At 45.7% G+C, this 20,904-nt stretch overlaps 1 protein-coding gene across 2 annotated transcripts in view; it reads right to left on the reverse strand.

The window, feature by feature from the left end:
• The window catches only part of LOC115474405 (uncharacterized protein DDB_G0271670-like), a 655,547-nt gene that overhangs the window by 27,186 nt on the left and 607,457 nt on the right, over window positions 1–20,904 (reverse strand). For both annotated transcript variants that reach the window (XM_030209864.1, XM_030209856.1), the window contains 2 exons: window positions 6,304–7,084; window positions 6,027–6,184 (listed from right to left, as the gene is read on the reverse strand). In XM_030209864.1, coding sequence (XP_030065724.1) covers window positions 6,027–6,184; window positions 6,304–7,084 — 939 coding nt within the window. The remainder of the gene's footprint in view (window positions 1–6,026; window positions 6,185–6,303; window positions 7,085–20,904) is intronic.

Raw genomic sequence — 20,904 nt, forward strand, 5'->3', positions numbered from 1 at the left:
CGGGTACCTCCATCCCCCCGCATGTTGATAATGTTCTGGGACCTCCAGTTCTGTCCACACAATCGCATGGTCCGAAATCTCCGTGGGCCCGATTCCTGCTCCGCACACCCAGGGGAAGGCCAGTCTATCTATCAGTATATAGTCTTTCCTGGAGCTTGTTCCATGCGCCCTCGATAAGTGTGTGTAATCTTTAGTTTCTGGGTGTAGGACCCTCCAAGTGTCCACTAAGTTCAAGGTACGCATAAATGTTGGAAGTGCTCTCTGCTTGCTACCTCCCTGCGGGGCTCCCCTGGGGTTTGTGGTGTCATTCTCAGGGTCTGCTATTAAATTAAAGTCCCCACAGACCATCAGTTTCAAGGAGACATGGGGGGGCGCAATGCTTTATAACAAATTGAAAGAAGGTAGGCGTATAGTCATTCGGGCCATACAGTGAGACCACCAAGAATTCTCTGTTCTGTAGCCAAAGATGTATTATAACATATCTCCCCTGAGGGTCTGCCATAATCAACTCGGCTTTTGCTGCTAGACCTTTCCTTATTAGTATTGCCACGCCCCGCGTCCTGCCCTCCGCCGAGGCTGAGAACACCTGACCCACCCACAATCTTTGTAGCTTGCGATGTTCCTCCTCCGTGAGCCTAGTCTCCTGGAGGCAGGCCACGTCCGCTTTATGTCTTTTCAAGGCCTGTAATATTTTCGTCCTTTTCACTGGTGTTGCTATTCCCCCTACGTTCCAGGATACAAACCGGGTTGCCTTTATCATCCCGGCATACTATGTGTTAGATTGTACATGCTGGTCTCATATATACTGAGTGGGGTTTGGGTGCCCAGCCTCACCCCCCCCCCCCCCACCCTCTGATTCTGCGTGTCCCTAGTTACTCGGGGCTTTGTGATCCTTGTGAATGGACCCAGGGGATCTGCTAATTCGTCCTTGCAGCAGTTTCTTTTCTCTATAACCCCCCTCCCCTTCCCCTCTCCTATCCCCCCCCCTTCACCCATGCACTCTCCGCTCGCAGACTTCAAAAAAGGGTTGGACAGCTTCCTGGAGGAAAAAGCCATAGAATGTTATTGAATGGATGAGGGAATACAGTATTTCTAGGATGGGCGGGAGAAATTGCTTGTTCTTTTGGCCGCTGTCGGTGACAGGGTGCTGGGCTCGATGGACCCTTGGTCTGTCCCAGCATGGCGATGCTTATGTACCTCGCAGTGAAGGGATTTTTTGTTGCTATTAATGAGGTGCTACCAGAATTTGAAGACATTGTTCCTACAGAAAGCTGTAAGGGGAAACATTCTAGCTATGTTCTGTATGCTACAGATTCCACAGTAGGTACAAACAAATCTTGATGTTGACAGCGATTTTTCTTATTTCATTAGTTAGAAATCTGGGGCTTTGTTTCATGCAGTTTTTGTGTTGAAGAGTAGACAAAGGTTAACCATTCTGAAAAATGTAAGTTTATTAACTGGGGTAAATTAATTGATGTTGAAATAAAAGTAAACTCTGTTAAGAGGACTTTATATTTCCCTCATGTCTTATTTTTAACAACATAATTATATTTGGGCTCTTTTTTTTGTTGTGCCACAGACTGCAGCGTTCAGTGTTTTGCCTACATGAACATTATAGTTGAGAACAGCTGATGTAGATTGTGGAGGTGGGGGTGCTAAGCTTTAGTAAAAGGGCCACTTTATTATGCTTCTGCTACTTACCTATATACACAATGCCCACCCATATTAGCTCTGGGCCCACCCAAAATGTCAGGTCTGGCTACGCCACTGGTATGTGGGTGGGAAAAGCCTGGTGAAACAGCCAGCTTTTAACTTGTTTCTTAAACACTTGATAGGAAGATTCCAATTTGAGTATAAATGGTAGAGGCATATTTTCAAAGCACTTAGCCTTCCAAAGTTCCATAGGTTTCTATGGAACTTTGGAAGGCTAAGTGCTTTGAAAATATGCCTCTTAAAATGTTCCAGAGTTTGACCAATTAAACTGAAAGCTGTTCTTTGTGTAATGTTTATACTTAGGTTGGGGAGGTATTGAGAGAGAAGCTTGTGAAGAGTTTGTGCAAGGCTGTATGGGACCAGTAAGTTTGTGACAGTCTGGGGTGAGGGGAAGGCCACAGTCCTGCTACTGAGACAGATATGTGGAAGACACTGCTTGCCCTGGGATTGGTAGCATGGAATGTTGCTACTATTTGGGTTTCTGCCAGGTACTTGTGACCTGGATTGGCCACTGTTGGAAATAGGATACTGGGCTACTGACCCAGTATGGCTATTTTTATGTTAAGGTGCATCTTGTGGACCATGGTAAACCTGAATTGAATGTGTGCAGAGACTGACAGTCAATGTTTGATGACTATTAGAGGGAAACATGGTCAATGCAGTGAGCATTATGGAGCAATTCAAGTGCTATAAATTGTACTAACTGCAGAGGCTTGAGGGATGACAACGGTAATCCAGATTACAATGCTTGCAGTAGCCTAGGTGTGTGATGACTAGAGAGAGAATTAGGGTATGGATGCAGGCTGGAGGGAGGAAAGGTTTAACAGAGCAAATCCTTTGCAATGTGAAGAAGGAAAAGCATGAGCTTTGAATGTTAGCCTGCTATCGAATATAACACCTAGAATCTTTACAGTAAAAGTATGACCCTGGATTATAGGAGTGAAAGGAGTTGGGATGTAGGGATTGGGAAAAAGTATAGCTTCACATTTAGAGGAACTGGGGAAGAGTCTGTTCTCCTTGAGCCAAGTAGATACTAGATGTAGGCAGGAATTGAGGATGGTTATATCATGAGAGGTAGGAGAGAGATTAAGGGGGAGATGCATCTTTTATTTATAACCTGTATTAACCAGAAATCTAGATGGTTACAATATACATTACTTAATGTAGTTACAAAAAAGCAAATGATATATGGACTTAAAAATTAGAGATTGACATTCAGCTGGCGGTACTCAGTGTTTTGCTGACAGTTGCTGGCGGTATGCCCAAAAATCAATGCATTGAATTTCCAGGTTTAGGGAGCCAGCAAAACTATAGCTGGTTAAGTACGATATTCATCACTTAACCGGCTATGGTGAACTACATAAATACAGAATTGACTTTTATACAGTCCTATTTATATGGTTACCTTGGTTGGATAAGTGGTGCCCCTGGAATGCCCCCAAAATAGCTGGTTTTGAGTTGGGCACTAGCTGGTGAAATGCCGCTGTAGATGAGAAGTTAGCCCCGAACAAGCAATTTAACTGGCCAGGAGCTGTATCTAGCTGGTTAAATCGCTTTGAATATCGACCCCTTGAAGTATATTAAATAATAATAAACAAATCAAAACTTCATAAAATAAAATAAAGAGGCCTGTTTACTAAAGTGAAGTCGAGTTTTGCAGTTACTGAATTTAAATGCAAAAATTAGCAAACTGTAAGTGCAAAGGTGTGTGGTAACTGTTGGGGGCATGTCCCTGCAGTTACTGCATAGAATAATTCTTTACCACGCGTTAATATTTTGCAATTCATGTGAATGCATTTACTGCCTCTTCATGAGGAAACAGTAAATGCACCCGCACTAATTACTCTAGTGACAGCATGTGATATGGTAAGCACTGTATGCTAAGTGCAGTCCACACCAATTCTCTGCCCATAACCTTCCCAGTTCTTGACCCTAAGACAGCATACAGTTAACATGCAATTGCTCCAAAAATTATCAGTAAATTACTAGATAGGCCACTGCACAATGGGCTAAAAAACTGGAAACTAACTATTCCAGTCAATGACAGGAGAATGCCTGCTGGAATGTTTACGTTTTCAGCTGCTTCTGGACTGTCATAAGGTGAATGGTTACCCTTAAATTTTTCAGAAATGTGGGAACAGCCACTGCAAAAATTAGAGTGAGCTTCTGCTAAGTGAATCTGATGGAATTGACATCAAGTAAATCTAAGCCTTCCAATCCTGAAGAGGAGGCGGAGCAGGAGAAGATAACTTGAGATGATGGAGAGTCAGGCTAAGTGAGTGGGTGGAGGTCAGCAGAGAAATCAGCCAGGGAAGGAATAGCAGCAATTAGTTACTGCTCTGTGGCTGAGAAGGAAGTTCTGGCCTCTGGTTCTGTCCATTATCACCACTTAGCACTAGTGGTAAGCTGCAAGCAGAACTATCAATTGTACTAAATGCACAAGGCAGGCAGAAACAATGCCAACAGCAGGTGAGAGCTAGGGACAGCGCAGTGAGTTGAGGTAGTCAACCAGAACTTAGGTGAGAGGCTGGCAGTGGAGAACTGCCTCTCATCCTATTTCAGGCTTGAGTCAGCAAGGTTAACTCTTGGTAACTTTTAGACCTGCTGTGGTGCAGGTGCACATGCATGCACATCGCCAGAAAGGCAAAGCCAGCCAACAGAGATGCAAGCTGCTATGCTAGTAAGATGCAACTGAAGAGGCAGCCCTGCTAGTAAATTTGATCAGCTCAGCACAACACAGTCTGCAAAACCAGTCTGAAGCCACTAGGATGACCAGATTGGGATTATTTGCTATCTAGTGCAGGACCCAGCCTATGAGTGGCCACAGAAGGAAGACTAAGGTTTTTCTAGGGCCTTGGTTGAATAAGAGCATCAATTCCTACTGCAGGACTCTCTCTTGTGACTGAAGAACAAAGCTGATTTTGGCATTTTGATGCATTACCATCAATAGACAATACGCTGAAATCGTCTGCCCAGTGTGCAGCAGCAACCATAAAAGCAATCAGGATGCTAGGAATTATTAGGAAATGGATGCAAAATAAGACCAAGAATATTATAATGCCTCTGTATTGCTCCATGGTGCGACCTCACCTTGAGTATTGTGTTCAATTCTAGTCGCCGTCTATCAAAAAATATATAGTGGAATTAGAAAAGGTTCAAAGAAGAGCTTCCAAATTGATAAAGGGGATGGGACTCCTCCTGTATGAGGAAAGGCTAAAGAGGTTAGGGCTCTTCAGCTTGGAAAAGAGACAGCTGAGGGGGGAATATGATTTAGGTCTACAAAATTCTGAGTGGTGTAAAATGGGTAAAAGTGAATTGATTTTACAGTTTTCCAGAAAGTACAAAGACCTGGGGACACTCAATGAAATTACATGGAAATATTTTTAAAACAAATAGGAGGAAATATTTTTTTACTCAAAGAATAGTTAAGGAATGGATCCTCAGGAATGGATCCTCAGGAGCTTAGTCAAGATCGGGAGGCGGGGCTGGTGGTTGGGAGGTGAGGATAGTGCTGGGCAGACTTATACGGTCTGTGCCAGAGCCGGTGGTTGGGAGGCAGGGCTGGTGGTTGGGAGGTGAGGATAGTGCTGGGCAGACTTATACGGTCTGTGCCCTGAAGAGCACAGGTACAAATCAAAGTAGGGTATACACAAAAAGCAGCAAATATGAGTTATCTTGTTGGGCAGACTGGATGGACCGTGCAGGTCTTTTTCTGCCGTCATCTACTATGTTACTATGTTAAGTTCTGGAACTTGTTGCCAGAGGATGTGGTAATGGTGGTTAGCGTATCTGGGTTTAAAAAAAAAAGCTTTGGACAAGTTCCTGGAGGAAAAGTTCATAGTCTGTTATTGAGACGGAAACGGGGAAAGGCACCGCTTGCCCCGGGATTAGCACCATTAAAAATGACCATGCTTCCACTAGGGGCTCCTTTTACAAAGCTGCACTAGTGATTCTGGCATGGCAAATGGAACAATTCCTATGGGCTTCAATGCATTTGCCACATGAGAATTGCTAGCACAGCTTTACACAAGAAGCCCTAAATTGTGTCTAGTTTAAAACAGACTAAACGGCAACTTCCAATCCTTAACTTACCTGTTTTTCTTCTAATATTACAACTTTTTTGCACTACCATCTGCCAAAGTGGACTCTTGCTCCTTAAAGGTTATGCTTCAATAAACTGACTAGTCTTTAAGATGCCACCAACTTTGTCATTTTCATTGCTACGGATTAGCACGCTACCTTTCTGGAAGCCTTCCCACTGTTGTCTACTTTATCTTACAATATGTAGAACAGAATGCCATTCAGGTTCTTACTTTGAAGAGCTGGATAAAATGGTGCCATCTGCTTGAGCACTAGTATCACTGTAGGCACATCTTTTCCACGTAACATAGTTAGAAATTCTGGTGTAAGATTACCAGAATTTCTTTCAGTTTTGCGTGTTCCCAAGGAATGTGGCAAATCCCTATATGAACTAAGCAGAAGATAAGAAATTGAGACAGTTTTAGTATTCATACATGACCTTCAATACAGAAGTTTACCAAGAACTGATTCTTAGTAGTAAAACAGACTTTGAAGACAATTTTTATATACCTGTCATTATATGATGAACCACATTCTAAATTGGAACCTGAATAACGTGCAGGATCAGCAGAAGGATGCACTGCTTCTTGGTTTGTTAGACCACTTGTATTACGTGCCAACTCTTGCTTCCAAGCTTCACTTCCAGCTGCATAAGACATTGAGTCTTCAGAGACAACAGTTCCATAAGGTTGATTATAGGAAATATAGGCATTGGATTCTGTTGTAGAATAATATGGATAAAGGGAAGACCCAGTATTAAGATGACTGTATTCATTCAACCAACCACTACTTCCAGAAGAAGTGTTTCCTTTGTCGTGTAAAAATGGTTCAGTAATCCTGAATGCACTTTCTTTAGGCTCATCAGGTCTTCTTTGATCAAAGGCTGAAGACTCATCATTAGTTTTGTAATCTAATGCTAAATTACCATACAGGGATGAAGAGTTTTCGTTAGTCTGGTAACGTAAATAATGTGTAGGTGAACTTCGGTAGGAAGGAGGAGATTTTTTTTTAGTTTGGTAACGCGATGAATGAACTGAAGGTGAACTAGAGGAGGAAGAGGAGGAACTGCTGGAGGAGGAGGAGGAGGAGGAGGAGGAGGAAGAGGAGGAAGATTTTTCATTCGATTCTGAATCTGCAGATGGACTGGCATAGGGAGATAAATATTTTTTAATGGTTTGATAATGTGATGAGTAAACTTTCAATGACGATGACTTTGCAGTGGTAGATGAAATAATTGGAGACTCTTTTATTCGACTCTTCTTTTCAGGTTCTTGTTTCCGGTAAGAATGTCCTGAAATTATTAAACAAAATTTTTAAATTATTAAATTTAACTGCAATGAAACCTCAAGGCAAATGGCAAAATACACTCTAATCTTAGATTAGAAGGGACACATAATATTTTCTTCATAAAATTGCTGATATTCAAAGAAAAAAATTAGAGGAAAAATTTCTACTTTAGGTTTATTGCAATAAACATACTCATCTTTTTAGTTCCATAATGTTAACGCCAGATTATCCTAAACTCTATTTATTAGGATTTATTTACCGCCTTTTTGAAGGAATTCACTCAAGGCAGTGTACAGTATGAATAAAAACAAGAGCAATAGACAATTACAGCAGTACAAATATGCAAATAACAATACAATACAATACAAGTATGGCATAGAATAATACCTAGTCTGAACTAGAAGAGAAGCTTCCTTTAAATGAAACTTTTCAGTAGTACCCTTTTCTAGAATGGCCAATTAGCAATCCCACCTCCACTTGCCCTACTGGACAACAGAGGTACAAGTGTCTTTCAAATGTTTTCACATGCTTTTAATTTTTCAAATTATGTTGTCTACAAAACACAATCCAAACTATATTAAAGTAGAAGCTCATTTCACTCGTCTATAAAACATATTTCACACTTTCCATGATTATACAAGGTGATCAAAGTGAATAACTTAGTAAGCATCAAGATAAAAAACATAAAATACAGCGGAATCACACATAAAACTGTCATAAGCAAATTAAAATAATTTCAATGATTTTTTAGTCTTACATATGAAGTCCTTCTGTTTTGGCTGTGTAATTAACATCAGGTTGTACTCTTTTTATTTCTTTTTATTGTTAACTGGTTTTATGCAGTTATGAGTCCCTTATATTGTTGTATGGCTGCATTAGATCATTCAATTTATACAGTCAAGAGATTTTATTACATCTGGATTCAAAATAAATTATTTTGATGGACTTCGGTGATTGTGTCTTTCTCTGGGTTGTCACCACTCCTCTATTTTAAATTATTAATCATATACCAATTTTGAACAATAGCAAAAACATATTGTAACCAAAGACCCTCAGTCCCAGAAGCATCTTTGATGGGGAACAGCAGCTGAATATCACTTGCAAACATATAGCGAAGATACTTAGGTGTAGCAGGTATTCTCCGAGGACAGCAGGCTTCATATTCTCACACATGGGTAGACACCAATCGGTGTCGCCCAGTCTGGTATTTATGCCAAAGTAAAAAAACCCAGAGCTTTGTAAACGCAAGCCGTGCTCCACTGCACATGAGTGAGAGTGCCTTCCCGCCCGCCGACAGAAAGCGATCCTCTCGTTGAATTGTAAAGCAAAAGGGGAGGTGGGCAGGATTGAAAGAATATGAAGCCTGCTGTCCTTGGAGAACACTTGCTACAGGTAAGTATCTTTGCTTTCTCCGAGGACAAGCAGGCTTGCATATTCTCACACCAAAAACAATAAACATTGGTCAATTGGGCCTCACAATGGCGAGGTCATTACACAGATTCACCTGAAACTATATACAATCTGAATAAGTGCAGCCTGGAACAGAATAAAATGGGCCTAGGAGGGTGAAGTTCTGGTCGCAGCATCTTAAAAAAGATATAGTTGAATTAGAAAAGGTGCAGAGAAGGCAGTGGCGTACCTAGGGTCGTTGACACCCGGGGCCGGTCATTTTTTAACACCCCCCCCCCCCCCCAAATCCAGTACTAGGCATGCCAAGAATACAAAACACTCAGGACCTATAGAGCAATTCTACCATACCATAAGCAGTCATTTCTACGAGTCACACAAGGAAAAGGAAAGCATCTTAAACACTACAGTGAGCACTAGAACATCAATTCACCTATTGTAAAACGAAACCAGACAGAATAGTACAGATCGTAGATCCTGCACAGTCAATGCCAACTGAAAGCCATGTCTTTTTCACAAACACAGATACACCCTAATCCACTATAGAATAAGTAATCATAAACTTTCTATTTAGACAAAAATTAAACTGAACCCCCAATGCCAGACTCTGCATACAATGCAACACCACAGAAACAGAAACTGTCCCCTAGTACTGTGCAAAATATAAAGACAGCAGATGTAAATTTGAAAAAAACTAACAAGTACCAATCACCACTTTACAAATTAACAAATAGAAATAAAACAAATATAGAAAGTAAAATAATACCATTTTATTGGACTAATACATTTAGCTTTCAGAGGCCAAAACCTCCGTCCTCGGGTCAGTACAGTATAGTGCTGTTACAGTATCCTATCCTGACCTGAGGAAGGGGGTTTTGTTCTCCGAAAGTTAGTCAATATGTATTAAAATTAGTCCAATAAAAAGATTACCTTATTTACATGTTCTATTATAAACATTTAACACATCTACAATACTTTATCCTAAAGCAAAAAAAATAAAAAAAAATATTTTATTTACAGTTTGTTGTCTCTGGTTTCTGCTTTCCTCATCTTCTTTTCACCGTCTTCCTTCCATCCAGCATCTGTCTTCACTCTCTCTCTGCCATCCAGTGTCTGCCCTCTCTGCCGTCCCTTCCATCCACTGCCTGCCCTTTCTCTCTGCCCCTTCAATCCACCATTTGCCCTTCCTCTCCCATCCATCTGCCCTCCCTCTCGCTCCCCCTTCCATCTAGGATCTGTCCCCTCTCTCTCTCTGCCCCTTTTTTCAGCCCCCAGTTCCAGCCCCCTTCTCCCCTCTGAACACCCCCACCCCAGTCCCCTTCTCCTCTCCCCTTCTCCTGTCTGAGACCCCCACCCCAGTCCCCTTCTCTCCTCTGAACACCCCCGCCCCAGTCCCCTTCTCCCCTCTGAGATCCCCACCCCAGTCCCCTTCTCCCCTCCCCTTTTCCCCTCTGAACACCCCCACCCAGTCCCCTTCTTCCCTCCCCTTTTCCCCTCTAAACACCCCCACCCCAGTCCCATTCTCCCCTCTGAGATCCCCACCCTAGTCCCCTTCTCCCCTCTAAACACCCCCACCCCAGTCCCCTTCTCCCCTCTGAGATCCCCACCCCAGTCCCCTTCTCCCCTCCCCTTCCCCCGTCTGAGACCCCCACCCCAGTCCCCTTCTCCCCTCCCCTTTTCCCCTCTGAACACCCCCACCCCAGTCCCCTTCTCCCCTCCCCTTCTCCCCTCTGAGATCCCCACCCCAGTCCCCTTCTCCCCTCCCCTGTCTGAGACCCCCACCCCAGTCCCCTTCTCCCCTCTGAACACCCTCACCCGAGTCCCTTTCGCCCCTCTCCTTCCCCACCTCAGTCCCGTTAAAACCGGCGAAGCAGCGTCGCAAGCAGCGCCTCGTGCCCTGCTTGTAAAAAAAAAAAATCAAATCTCCTTCCTTCTCCTCGTCTTGACGTCTTGACGTCGACTCGGGCCTTCCAATCAAATTGATTGGAAGGCCCGAGTCGACGTCAAGACGAGGAGGAGAAGGAAGGAGATTTGATTTTTTTTTTTACAAGCAGGGCACGAGGCGTTGCCTGCGACGCTGCTTCGTCGTTTTTTTTAATGTGCGGCGCCGCGGGAACGGCCACGGGAGGCGGCGGGAGCGGAGCACCCCCCACCCACTGGCACCCGGGGCGGACCGCCCCCACCCCCTTGGTACGCCACTGAGAGAAGGGCGACAAAAATGATAAAGGGGATGGGAAGACTTCCCTCTGAGGAAAGGCTAAAGCGGCTAGGGCTCTTCAGTTTGGAGAAAAGGCAGCTGAGGGGAGATATGATAGAGGTCTATAAAATAATGAGAGGTGTTGAACGGGTAGATGTGAAGCGTCTGTTTACACTTTCCAAAAATACTAGGACTAGGGGGCATGCGATGAAGCTACAATGTAGTAAGTTCAATGCTTTTTTTGCCGGTACCCGCCAGTATGGTGTACTGGCACCTTTTTTGTGAGGTCCGGTGGTGTGCTGAAGCCGGCTCGCAAGAGCCGGTTGTTCTTCAGGGCGAGCAGGCTCTCCTCCCTCCCTCGAGCTACAGGGTCCCAGTCATACCTGAAGAAGGAAACCACCCAGGTTGTCTAGTGGATTCTTCGGGGCAGGCAGGAAAGATCCCCAGTCTTGCCTGCCCGCTGCCGGCACTGACCCTCCCCCGCTGCCGGATCGCTCTTTAAAAATGGCCGCCGAGACTTCCAGCGGTGGCCTCGCGAGACTTCTGCTGAAGTCTTGGAGGCTGCCCTTGTAAGTCTCGGCGGCCATTTTGAACAGCAATGCAATAGCGCCGTGGGAGAGTCAGCACCGGCAGGAAAGACTGGGAACCTTTCCTGCCTGCCCTGAAGAATCCACTGTACAACCTGGGTGGCAGGAGGAGGGGGGTAGGGGAGGCGAGAATTGCTGGGTAGGGGCGGCTGGAGGGGGGCAGGGGAGAGAGGACAATCGCTGGAGGGGGGGGCAGGGGAGAGAGGAGAGTCGCTGGACATGGGTGGCTGGAGAGGGGGGCAGGGGAGAGAAGAGAGTTGGTGGAAATGGGTGGATGTAGGGGAGGGCAGGGGGGAGAGGAGGGGTTGCTGGACATGGATGGATGGAGGGGAGGGCAGGGGGACAGGAAGGTTGCTGGACATGGGTGGATGGAGGGGAGGGCAGGGGGGAGAGGAGGGGTTGCTGGACATGGATGGATGGAGGGAAAGGAAAGAGAAGAAATGCTGGACATGGGTGGATGGAGGAGAGGAGGGAGAGAGAAGAAATGCTGGACATGGATGGAGGGGAGGGAAGACTGAGGAAGGAGATGAGATTAGGGAAAAGGAAGAAAGGAGAAAAACTGCACATGGATGAAGAAAATAGGCAGAAGCTGGATCCACTGGACAGTCACGTCTGCGGAGGACCCAGCTTTTACTTACGGATGTAGGGCAAGAAATGAAGAAGAAAGGCGGAAAGTAAAGAAATAAATGGAAAGGAAGCCCTGGAAACAGAGTTAAGAGAACAGATACTGGGCCAGCATAATCAGAAAAACAAAGTCACCAGACAACAAAGAAAAAAATCATTTTATTTTCATTTTAGTGTTTGGAATATGTCCAATTTGAGAATTTACATCTGCTGTCTTATTTTGCACTGGGTATACTGGAGCTGTAACAGCTTACAGAAATGATTTATAATGAAAAAAAAAATCATGTTATTTTTCCCCCTATACTAGTATAATATTTTCAATGATGTCTGTTTATATGCGCCAAGGCTGGTATAAGGGGTGTGGCTAATGTGGGTGTGGCCATTTGTGGTGACCCCGCCTACAATGAGTACTGGCACCTTTTTTCTACAAAAAAAGCACTGAGTAAATTTAAAACGAATCGGAGAAAATGTTTCTTCACTCAACGTGTAATTAAAATCTGGAATTCGTTGCCAGAGAATGTGGGAAAGGCAGTTAGCTTAGTGGAGTTTAAAAAAGGTTTGGACGGCTTCCTAAAGGAAAAGTCCATAGACCATTATTAAATGGACTTGGGGAAAATCCACTATTTCTGGGATAAGCAGTATAAAATGTTTTGTACTTTTGCCAGGTATTTGTGACCTGGATTGGCCACTGTTGGAAACAGGATGCTGGGCTTGATGGACCTTTAGTCTTTCCAAGTATGGCAATACTTATGTACTTATGAGTTGGATTCCAGACCTAAAACAGATTCTGCAAAAGCGACTGCCCAAACCGACTGTCGTGCTGGGTATCCTGCTCAAGGCAGTAATGAGATGTGAATGTGTGGACTGAAGACCATGTTGCAGCCTTGCAAATTTCTTCAATGACCTCAAGTGGGCTACCGATGCAGCCATGGCTCTCACATTATGAACCGTGACATGACCTTCCAAAGCCAGCCCAACACAGGCATAAGTGAAGGAAATGCAATCTGCCAGTCAAATTGAGATGGTGCATTTCCCGATGGCAACCTCCATCCTCTTGGGATCAAAAGAAACAAAAAACTGAGTGGAGACTGTCAGTGGGGCCTTGTCTGCTCCATGTAGTAGGCCAATGCTCTCTTGTAGTTCAAGGTGTCAAAGCTGCTTTTGATAGGATGGGCATGAGGTCTGGGAAAGAATGTTGGCAAGACAGTCGACTAGTTCAGATGGAACTCCCACACCACCTTTGGCAGGGTGCGTGCAAAGGACTACTCTGTGTGATAAAACTTAGCATAAGGTACACCCACTACTAAGGCCTGAAGCTCACTGACCCTACGAGCTGAAGCAACAACCACCAAGAAAATGACCTTCCAGATCAAGTACTTTAGATGGCAGGAATTCAGTGGCTCAAAAGGAGCTTTCATTAGCTGGGTGAGGACGATATTGAGATTCTATGACACTGGTGGAGATCTGACAGGGAGCTTTGACAAAAGCAAATGTCTCATGAAGCGAACAACTAAAGGCTGTTCAGAGATACACTTACCTTCTACACATCAATGATAAGCACTAACTGCACTAAGATGAACCCTTACAGAGTTGGTCTTCAGACCAGACTCTGATAAGTGTAGAAGGTACTCAAAGCAGGGTCTGTGTGTAGAACAAGCAAGAGGACCTAGGTCCCTGCTTTCACACCAAATGGCAAACCTCCTCCATTTAAAAGAGTAACACCTCTTAGTGGAATATTTCTTGGAAGCTAGCAAGACCTGGGAGACACCCTCTGAAAGACTCAAGGAAGCGAATTCTAAGCTCTCAACATCCAAGCTGTGAGAGCCAGAGACTGGAGGTGAAATGTAGAAGCGACCCCTCATTCTGTGTGATGAGGGTCGGAAAACACTCCAATCTCCACGGTTCTTTGGAGGAAAATTCAAGAAGAAGAGAGAACCAAATCTGTCTCGGCCAGTAAGGCGCGATCAGAATCATGGTTCCGGGGGGGTCACGTGATGCAAGGGAGCTGAGCGGACGTCCGATAACCCGGCTCCGCTCCCGATTCCCTTTATCTTTGAAATTAATCAGCTAAACTCCCGTCTCAATACCTACGTTAGGCTGGAGAACGGTGGACGATCTGCGCCCGGTATACGAGGCTGTGAGGAGGAGAACACGGCAGAGAGAGCGGGGAATGCCCGCGAAGTCTCAGAGGCCTAAGAAGTCCCGCGTGTCCGACGTGAAAGCTAACATGGCGGCGGTTAAAGAAGTCGCGGGGGAAGCGAGTCAGCCCACAGAAGTATTTCAGGAACTTATACACCAGGTGACGGCTATATTAGAAGATAAGCTGTCCAAGTTCCAGTCCTCAGTGGAGCAAATTCGGGAGGCAGTAGAAAGACAAAGCGCCAGACTCCAGCAGGCGGAAGAGAGGATTTCCAGGCAAGAGGACAGAGCAGAGGCAGCAGACGCCCGATTAGACGGGCTGGAGTGAAAGTGTGAGCGCCTGGAGCAGCAGATTGACGATCTGGAGAATCGGAGTTGAAGAAATAACGTCCGAATAGTGGGGCTTCCTGAGTCGGTGCAGGATAAAGACTTATGGAGGATCATGGAGGAATGGCTCCCAGAACAGCTGGGATTACAGTGTCCCGTGAAGCCCTTGCAGATTGAAAGAGTTCACCGGATCGGGGCGCTTAGAGAGGGGGAGAGCTGCCCCAGGACAGTTATAGCAAAACTTTTAAACTATGCCGATAAAGAGAAAATATTGATGGCATACAGGAAGAAAGCAGCGCTGGAATATAATGGAAGCAAAATCTTGCTGTTTCAAGACTACTCTGCTGTGGTTTCAGAACAGAGGAGGAAAATGGGACAGCACTGCAAGCGACTGTCTGAGAAAGGGGTGAAATTTGCTCTACTTTTCCCGGCTAAAGGGCGGATCATGGCTGACAATAAGGTACTGTTTTTTACTGACCCCAAAGAGCTTGCAGCATATGTGGAACGCATATAAGGGATTTGCAGCAGATTTTTGCAAAATAGACCGGTTATGATACCTTACTTGCGACAATGCGATCTGTTGGATTATAAGGATAGTTCGTGGGAAAAGAAGCTTACGACTGGCCCAGAATAGTACAGAGATATTCATGAGAAATTGTGGGAATTAAGGACCACCCAAACTGTGACATTAGGATTGTGAGGGCCCGAATCGTTGGATTAACCAGACCAGTGGGAATAAACGACCAGTGGTTGGTGACTACGTTGTTGTTCCTATAATTGGGGAAACTGACCAGGTCATGGGAGCACCAGTGAGGTGATAGTCCACGGAAGATGGAAGGAAGAGACCAATACCAAGTTGAAGAAGCACTGGTAGTGACCAATAGACCTGGCAGAAGAGGACAATTTGAATATAGTGGTTCCAGAGCGAGAGAGCCAGATGTTGCTGGACGATAAGTTTTTCCTGTGGGACTTGGTATAAAGTTGAAGTGGGTTTGAAGGTTATCTTTGGGGCATATTTGTTGGTGGGTGTCAGCAAAATGTTGGCACTCCTTACTGTTCCTGTTTTTGTGGTTTAAGATGTTGCAGGGGAAGGGGAGACTAGGGCTGAAGGGAAGGGGCGATAGGTATAAAGAACGGGAGAGCGCGATCGATTAGGGGAAGTGGGGGTTGTGAGTGCGGGGGAGTTAGTGGTAGGGGGAAGGGATGTATTGGTTAAGGACTGTATGGATGGGAGTGTGTGTGTTGGGAAGTTGGAATGCAATGGTTGGTGAGGGAAGGGAGGGAGTAAAGGGGAGGATAGCGACAGGGATGGGGGAGAGGGGAAGGTTCTGGCTATTAATTCCACACGTAACAGCATATTAGGGGACTGGAAGGCCATGACTGACAGGGGTGGAGGCTCCATAACTTTACAAATAGATGTTAAACAACAAGTCTGGACTGGAGGCCTAGCTGGGGGGCCTCCGGACAGAGAGATACAGAGTATTGGTGAGTTTAGACATTATCAACAGGTGGGCTGAATGGCTAATTTAAAAGTCGTGTCATTAAATGTGGATGGGGTGCACTCACCAATAAAGAGGGCAAAAGTACTGCAGGCACTCAAGAGGCAAAAGGCCGATGTGGCACTGATACAGGAAACACACTTAAGTAAAGTGGAGCATCTTAAGATGAAGAGAGATTGGGTGGGAGACATATTTTTTGCAGCATACAATGGTAGGCAAAGGGGAGTAGCCATACTAATACGGAAAACAATTGCATTTAGTATGCAAAAGCTGTATCAAGACCCAGAAGGGCGCTTTGTAATAGTGACAGGATCCTTGCAAGGTATCAAAGTGGGACTGTGTAGTGTTTACGCACCAAATGTTTATTCTCATAAATTCTTCACCGCTTTGATAGCTAAATTGGTAGCCTCTGATGAATATCACCTTATTGTAGGAGGGGACTTTAACGTCACAAGTGACCCCTCTATAGACTGTAAACCCCCAAACAAGGTGGGGCGGGGGCATGAAGAAAGAGGGGTGAATTTACTTATGAATGAGCTGGGGATGGTGGATATTTGGCGCCTCCAACACTTAGAGCATGATTATACTTTTTTTTCACACCCGCATGGAGTCCACTCGCGTCTTGACTATCTGCTTGTGTCCCACTCAGTCAGCTCGATAGTAGAACAGACTGGAATTGGAGAGCTCGATGTTTCTGACCACGCCCCAGTGTGGGCTGCAATGCGGTGGGGAGGAGAGGAAGAGACCGGCAAGATGGCGCATGAATCCAGCTCTGTACCAGAGTAGAGAATTTAAAACTTACCTGAGGCAGAGCTGGATGGATTACGTCGCTGAGAATGATGCCCAGTCGGTAAACCCGAGAATTTACTGGGAGGCTGCGAAGGCTGTACTCCGAGGCAAAATTATTTCTTATGTTGCCTCGCAGAATAAGCGGCGGAGCTCTCAAATTACAGAAGTGTCCGGGAGGTTGCGGGACGCCCGCAGAGCTCTTATCGTCTCTCCCACAGAACATAATAGACAGGCATATGCAGAGTGTAGGAAGGCAATGCAAGATATATTGGATGCAGGAGCGTTATATAATATTAAGCTATACAAGTATAAGCTGCACCAATGGGGGAATAAAACAGGCAAGCTCCTAGCGGCTTTGGTGAGGCAGAGATCAGGGAAGCAATATATAGGTAAGATTCGAGGAATGGGAGGAAAGGCAACAACAGACCAAATGGCAGCAGAAAGGGAATTTGTGCGCTATTACACAGCACTTTATAAAGCGGGCCCTTTTTCAGAGGAAAAGTGTACAGAGTTCCTTAGGAATGTGAACCTGCCCTCACTAACTGAAAGTCAGAAAGGGATGCTGGACGCACCACTACAAGGGAAAGAGATGCAACGCGTAATTAAGCGCTTACAGCTGGCCAAAGCCCCAGGGCCAGATGGCCTAGGGACAGAATTTTATAAGATTCTGCAGGATCTGCTTATCGAACCCCTTATTCAAATGTGTAACGAGGTGAAGGAAACGGGCGATATGGGACCTGTACTGAACCATGCCCATATCACTGTTATCCCTAAGCCAGGGAAAGATAGGGAGCAGGTTGGGTCTTATAGACCCATTTCGCTACTTAACCAAGATCTCAAGTTGCTGACGGCGGCGCTGGCAGATCGACTGAGTCAAGTGGTTACCTGTCTAGTTCACCCCGACCAGGTGGGTTTCGTTAAGGGAAGATACGCGTCGGCCAATATCTTGAAAGTAAGTCGCGTGTTACTTGAAGGTAGGGGGAGAGCAGGAGATGCTATACTGGCCAGCCTGGATGCTGAGAAAGCATTCGACAAAGTAGTGTGGGAGTATTTATTTTGGGTCCTGAGGCGCTTTGGTATTCAGGGAGAGTTCTTACAATGGATCAGAGCTTTATATAGCAATCCAACCGCGCAAATTATCATAAATGACTCCCTTACGGATGCTTTCCCCTTACAGGGTGGTACCTGGCAGGGGTGCCCGTTGTCGCCGTTACTTTTTATCCTAACACTGGAACCCCTGGCGGCTAGAATACGGCAAGAACCTAGATTAACAGGATTACGAGTAGGGGGTGCAGAACATAGAATAAATTTGTTTGCCGACGACATGCTTTTGATGTTGGATAAGGCGTCTCAGACGCTACACCTCTGGTGATGGATATTATTAAGGAATATGGGGAATTTTCAGGGCTTAGTATTAATTTTGGGAAATCAGAAGCGTTGCCCATCAGCAATCCCTGTACATGTAGGACACACGTGGCGTTCCCTCTGATGTGGGCCCAAAAGGGCATTAAATATTTAGGAGTGTTCTTAAGCGCGGATCAGAGATGGATATATAAGAAGAATGCGACGGATCGAGTGGAGGAAGTAAAACTACTTTGCGGCAAGTGGAAAGACTTGCCTATAAGTTTTATGGGCCGCATTGCTTTGGTTAAGATGGTAATGCTGCCTAAATTAATATACCCCTTACAAATGCTTCCTCTATGGGTACGGAGGAAGGAGGATAGTCTGTATAGGAGTGTGATAAGTACCTTTATTTGGCGGGCGAAACGTCCACGGATCTCCTTTGTGAAACTCACTCATACTCGCAAACAGGGAGGTCTAAAGTTATCAGATTTAAGGACATATAATGTGGCAGCGCTACTGCAGTGGATTCATGAACTGCAGTCGGGAGAGGGTTTCTATGCCACTATGGGTTTCTGGGAGAGTTGGTGTGGTCAGAATGATCCGTTCACAGTATTAGAGTCATGGGCAGTGAAAGGAGCCAAAAAGATAGTGAACAACCCATACGTGGCAGCGCTGCAGCTGGCCTGGAGATGGTGGAGAGGGCATGGCGGTACAGTGCGAGGAGCTAGCCCATTCCTGCCACTAACGGGCAACATGGCCTTCCCGGCGGGTCAAGGAGTATCAGTATTTAGTGAATGGCGCGAAAAGGGCTGTAGATTCATAGGGCAATTTAGGAAATCGGGAGAGGAGGCTTTCCCAACGTTTGCCGAAGTTAGGGATGAATTACAGCTACCTGGCTCGCAATTTTTTGCATACCTTCAAATTAGAGATTATGTGCTGAGTGTGGAACGCAGGAGTCGGGAATGGGTGTATTTCACGCAGTTAGACAAAACGTTTTTGCAAATTCCGCCAAAACTCAATAGACTGTCACAATGGTGCCAATTAATCCGGGAATCCCAGGATGCGCAACATATCCCGCAGTTAGCAGAGATTTGGAGTAGGGACACAGGCGAGGAGATATCCGTGAAACGACTGGGCACAGTCTTTGGGGGATTAAGCAAGATTACCCCAAATGCAGCCCTACAGGACATACAATATAGGATTTTATATAGGGTACACATCACTAAAGAGAGAGGCAAGATCATGGGGATGTGGGAGGATGATGCTTGCAATAAATGTGGGAAGAGTGTGGGAGCCTTTTTGCACTCATTTATGGAGTGCCCAAGCCTGCATAAGCTATGGGTTGGTGCGCTGGAAGTAATTGAAAAGACGTTGCAGCGCGAAATTGAGTGGAAGTATTCAGCTATTCTGATGGGCTGTGGGGAATCTCTTAGACAGCAAGGACTGGGTGCAGCTCAATGTAAGTTTGTTCTGTTGGCTGCATTATTAGTGAAGAAATGCATTTTACAAGCTTGGGTTGATACTTCGCCCCCATCTTTGGATCGGTGGAAGGCTTATATGAAGGAAATGGCCCAATGGGTGCATATGACACTAAAATTTACAACAGTGCTCAGCAATCGCCAGTATAAAGATATATGGGGGAGAGCGCGGGACCTGCTCTTGGCACCAGACCCTGATTTGCTAAGTAATGGATAGCCAGATAGGGGAGGAGGAGGGAGGGTAAGCGGGGTAGGGGGATAGAGGGAGGGGGGGGGAGTTTCATTTATAAGGGAAGGGGTTAATAAGGGGGGGGGGGGAAACACATGAGGACCAAAGCATACAAGTTTGTGGGTGCATAATCTGCAATGTTTTTGTTGTAATGTACAGAGTGACGTTGAGCTGCAGGTGGCAGCAGATGTTTGTATATGTCTTCATGTTGCAATAAAGAAATTTTCAAAAAAAAAAAAGAATCATGGTTCCATGGTCTAGCTTGAGTGTCAACAAAGATTTTCCTACTAGAGGTATTGGAGGATAAGCACACAGGTGACGTCCCCCAGTTGAGAAGGAAGGCATCTGATGCTAGTCTGTCATGGGCCTGAAGCCTAGAACAGAACTAAGGGACTTTGTGGTTGATCTGAGTGGTAAAAAGATCCACCGAGGGGGTGCCTCACACTCAGATCTTGCCGGCCATGCCCATGTGGAGAGAACACTCATGTGGTTGCAGTATCCTGTTCAGCTTGTCGGTCAGGGTGTTGTTTGCGTCCGCCACTAAAGTGGCTCAAAGGAACATGCCATGGTGGCAAGCCCAATGGCACATCCGGACAGCCTCTTTACACAGAGGGAGTGATCCGGTGTCCCCCTGCTTATTGATGTATTACACTGCAACCTGATTTGTCTGTTTGAATGAGAATAATTTGATGCGACAGCTGACCTCTGAAAGTACTATTTCCACACCAGTGTCAGATAAAATCTCCCTATGAGATGACAGAGTCCAAGCCTGCCTTGATTTTATTTTTTATTTTAGTTACATTTGTACCCCGCGCTTTCCCACTCATGGCAGGCTCAATGCAGCTTACATGGGGCAATGGAGGGTTAAGTGACTCGCCCAGAGTCACAAGGAGCTGCCTGTGCCTGAAGTGGGAATCGAACTCAGTTCCTCAATTCCCCAGGACCAAAGTCCACCACCCTAACCACTAGGCCACTCCTCCATGCCGTCAAGAGCGGAGTCAAGTGACCGGCTCCCCACCTTGACTCCGGTGAAGCTTCCTCCAACGACGTCAAGGGGGTACCGGCCTGAGTGGCAGTCAATACCAGACCCGCAAGCGACACCGGTGTCAAGAGGCCACACCACAGACTGAAGGCCAGGTGGAGACACAGCGGGAGGTATGGTAGGCACAAGCACCCCCAATACTGATGCACATCACTACATGAC

This window comes from Microcaecilia unicolor, chromosome 1 (genome assembly GCF_901765095.1).
Source record: "Microcaecilia unicolor chromosome 1, aMicUni1.1, whole genome shotgun sequence".
Taxonomy (NCBI): Eukaryota; Metazoa; Chordata; class Amphibia; order Gymnophiona; family Siphonopidae; genus Microcaecilia; species Microcaecilia unicolor.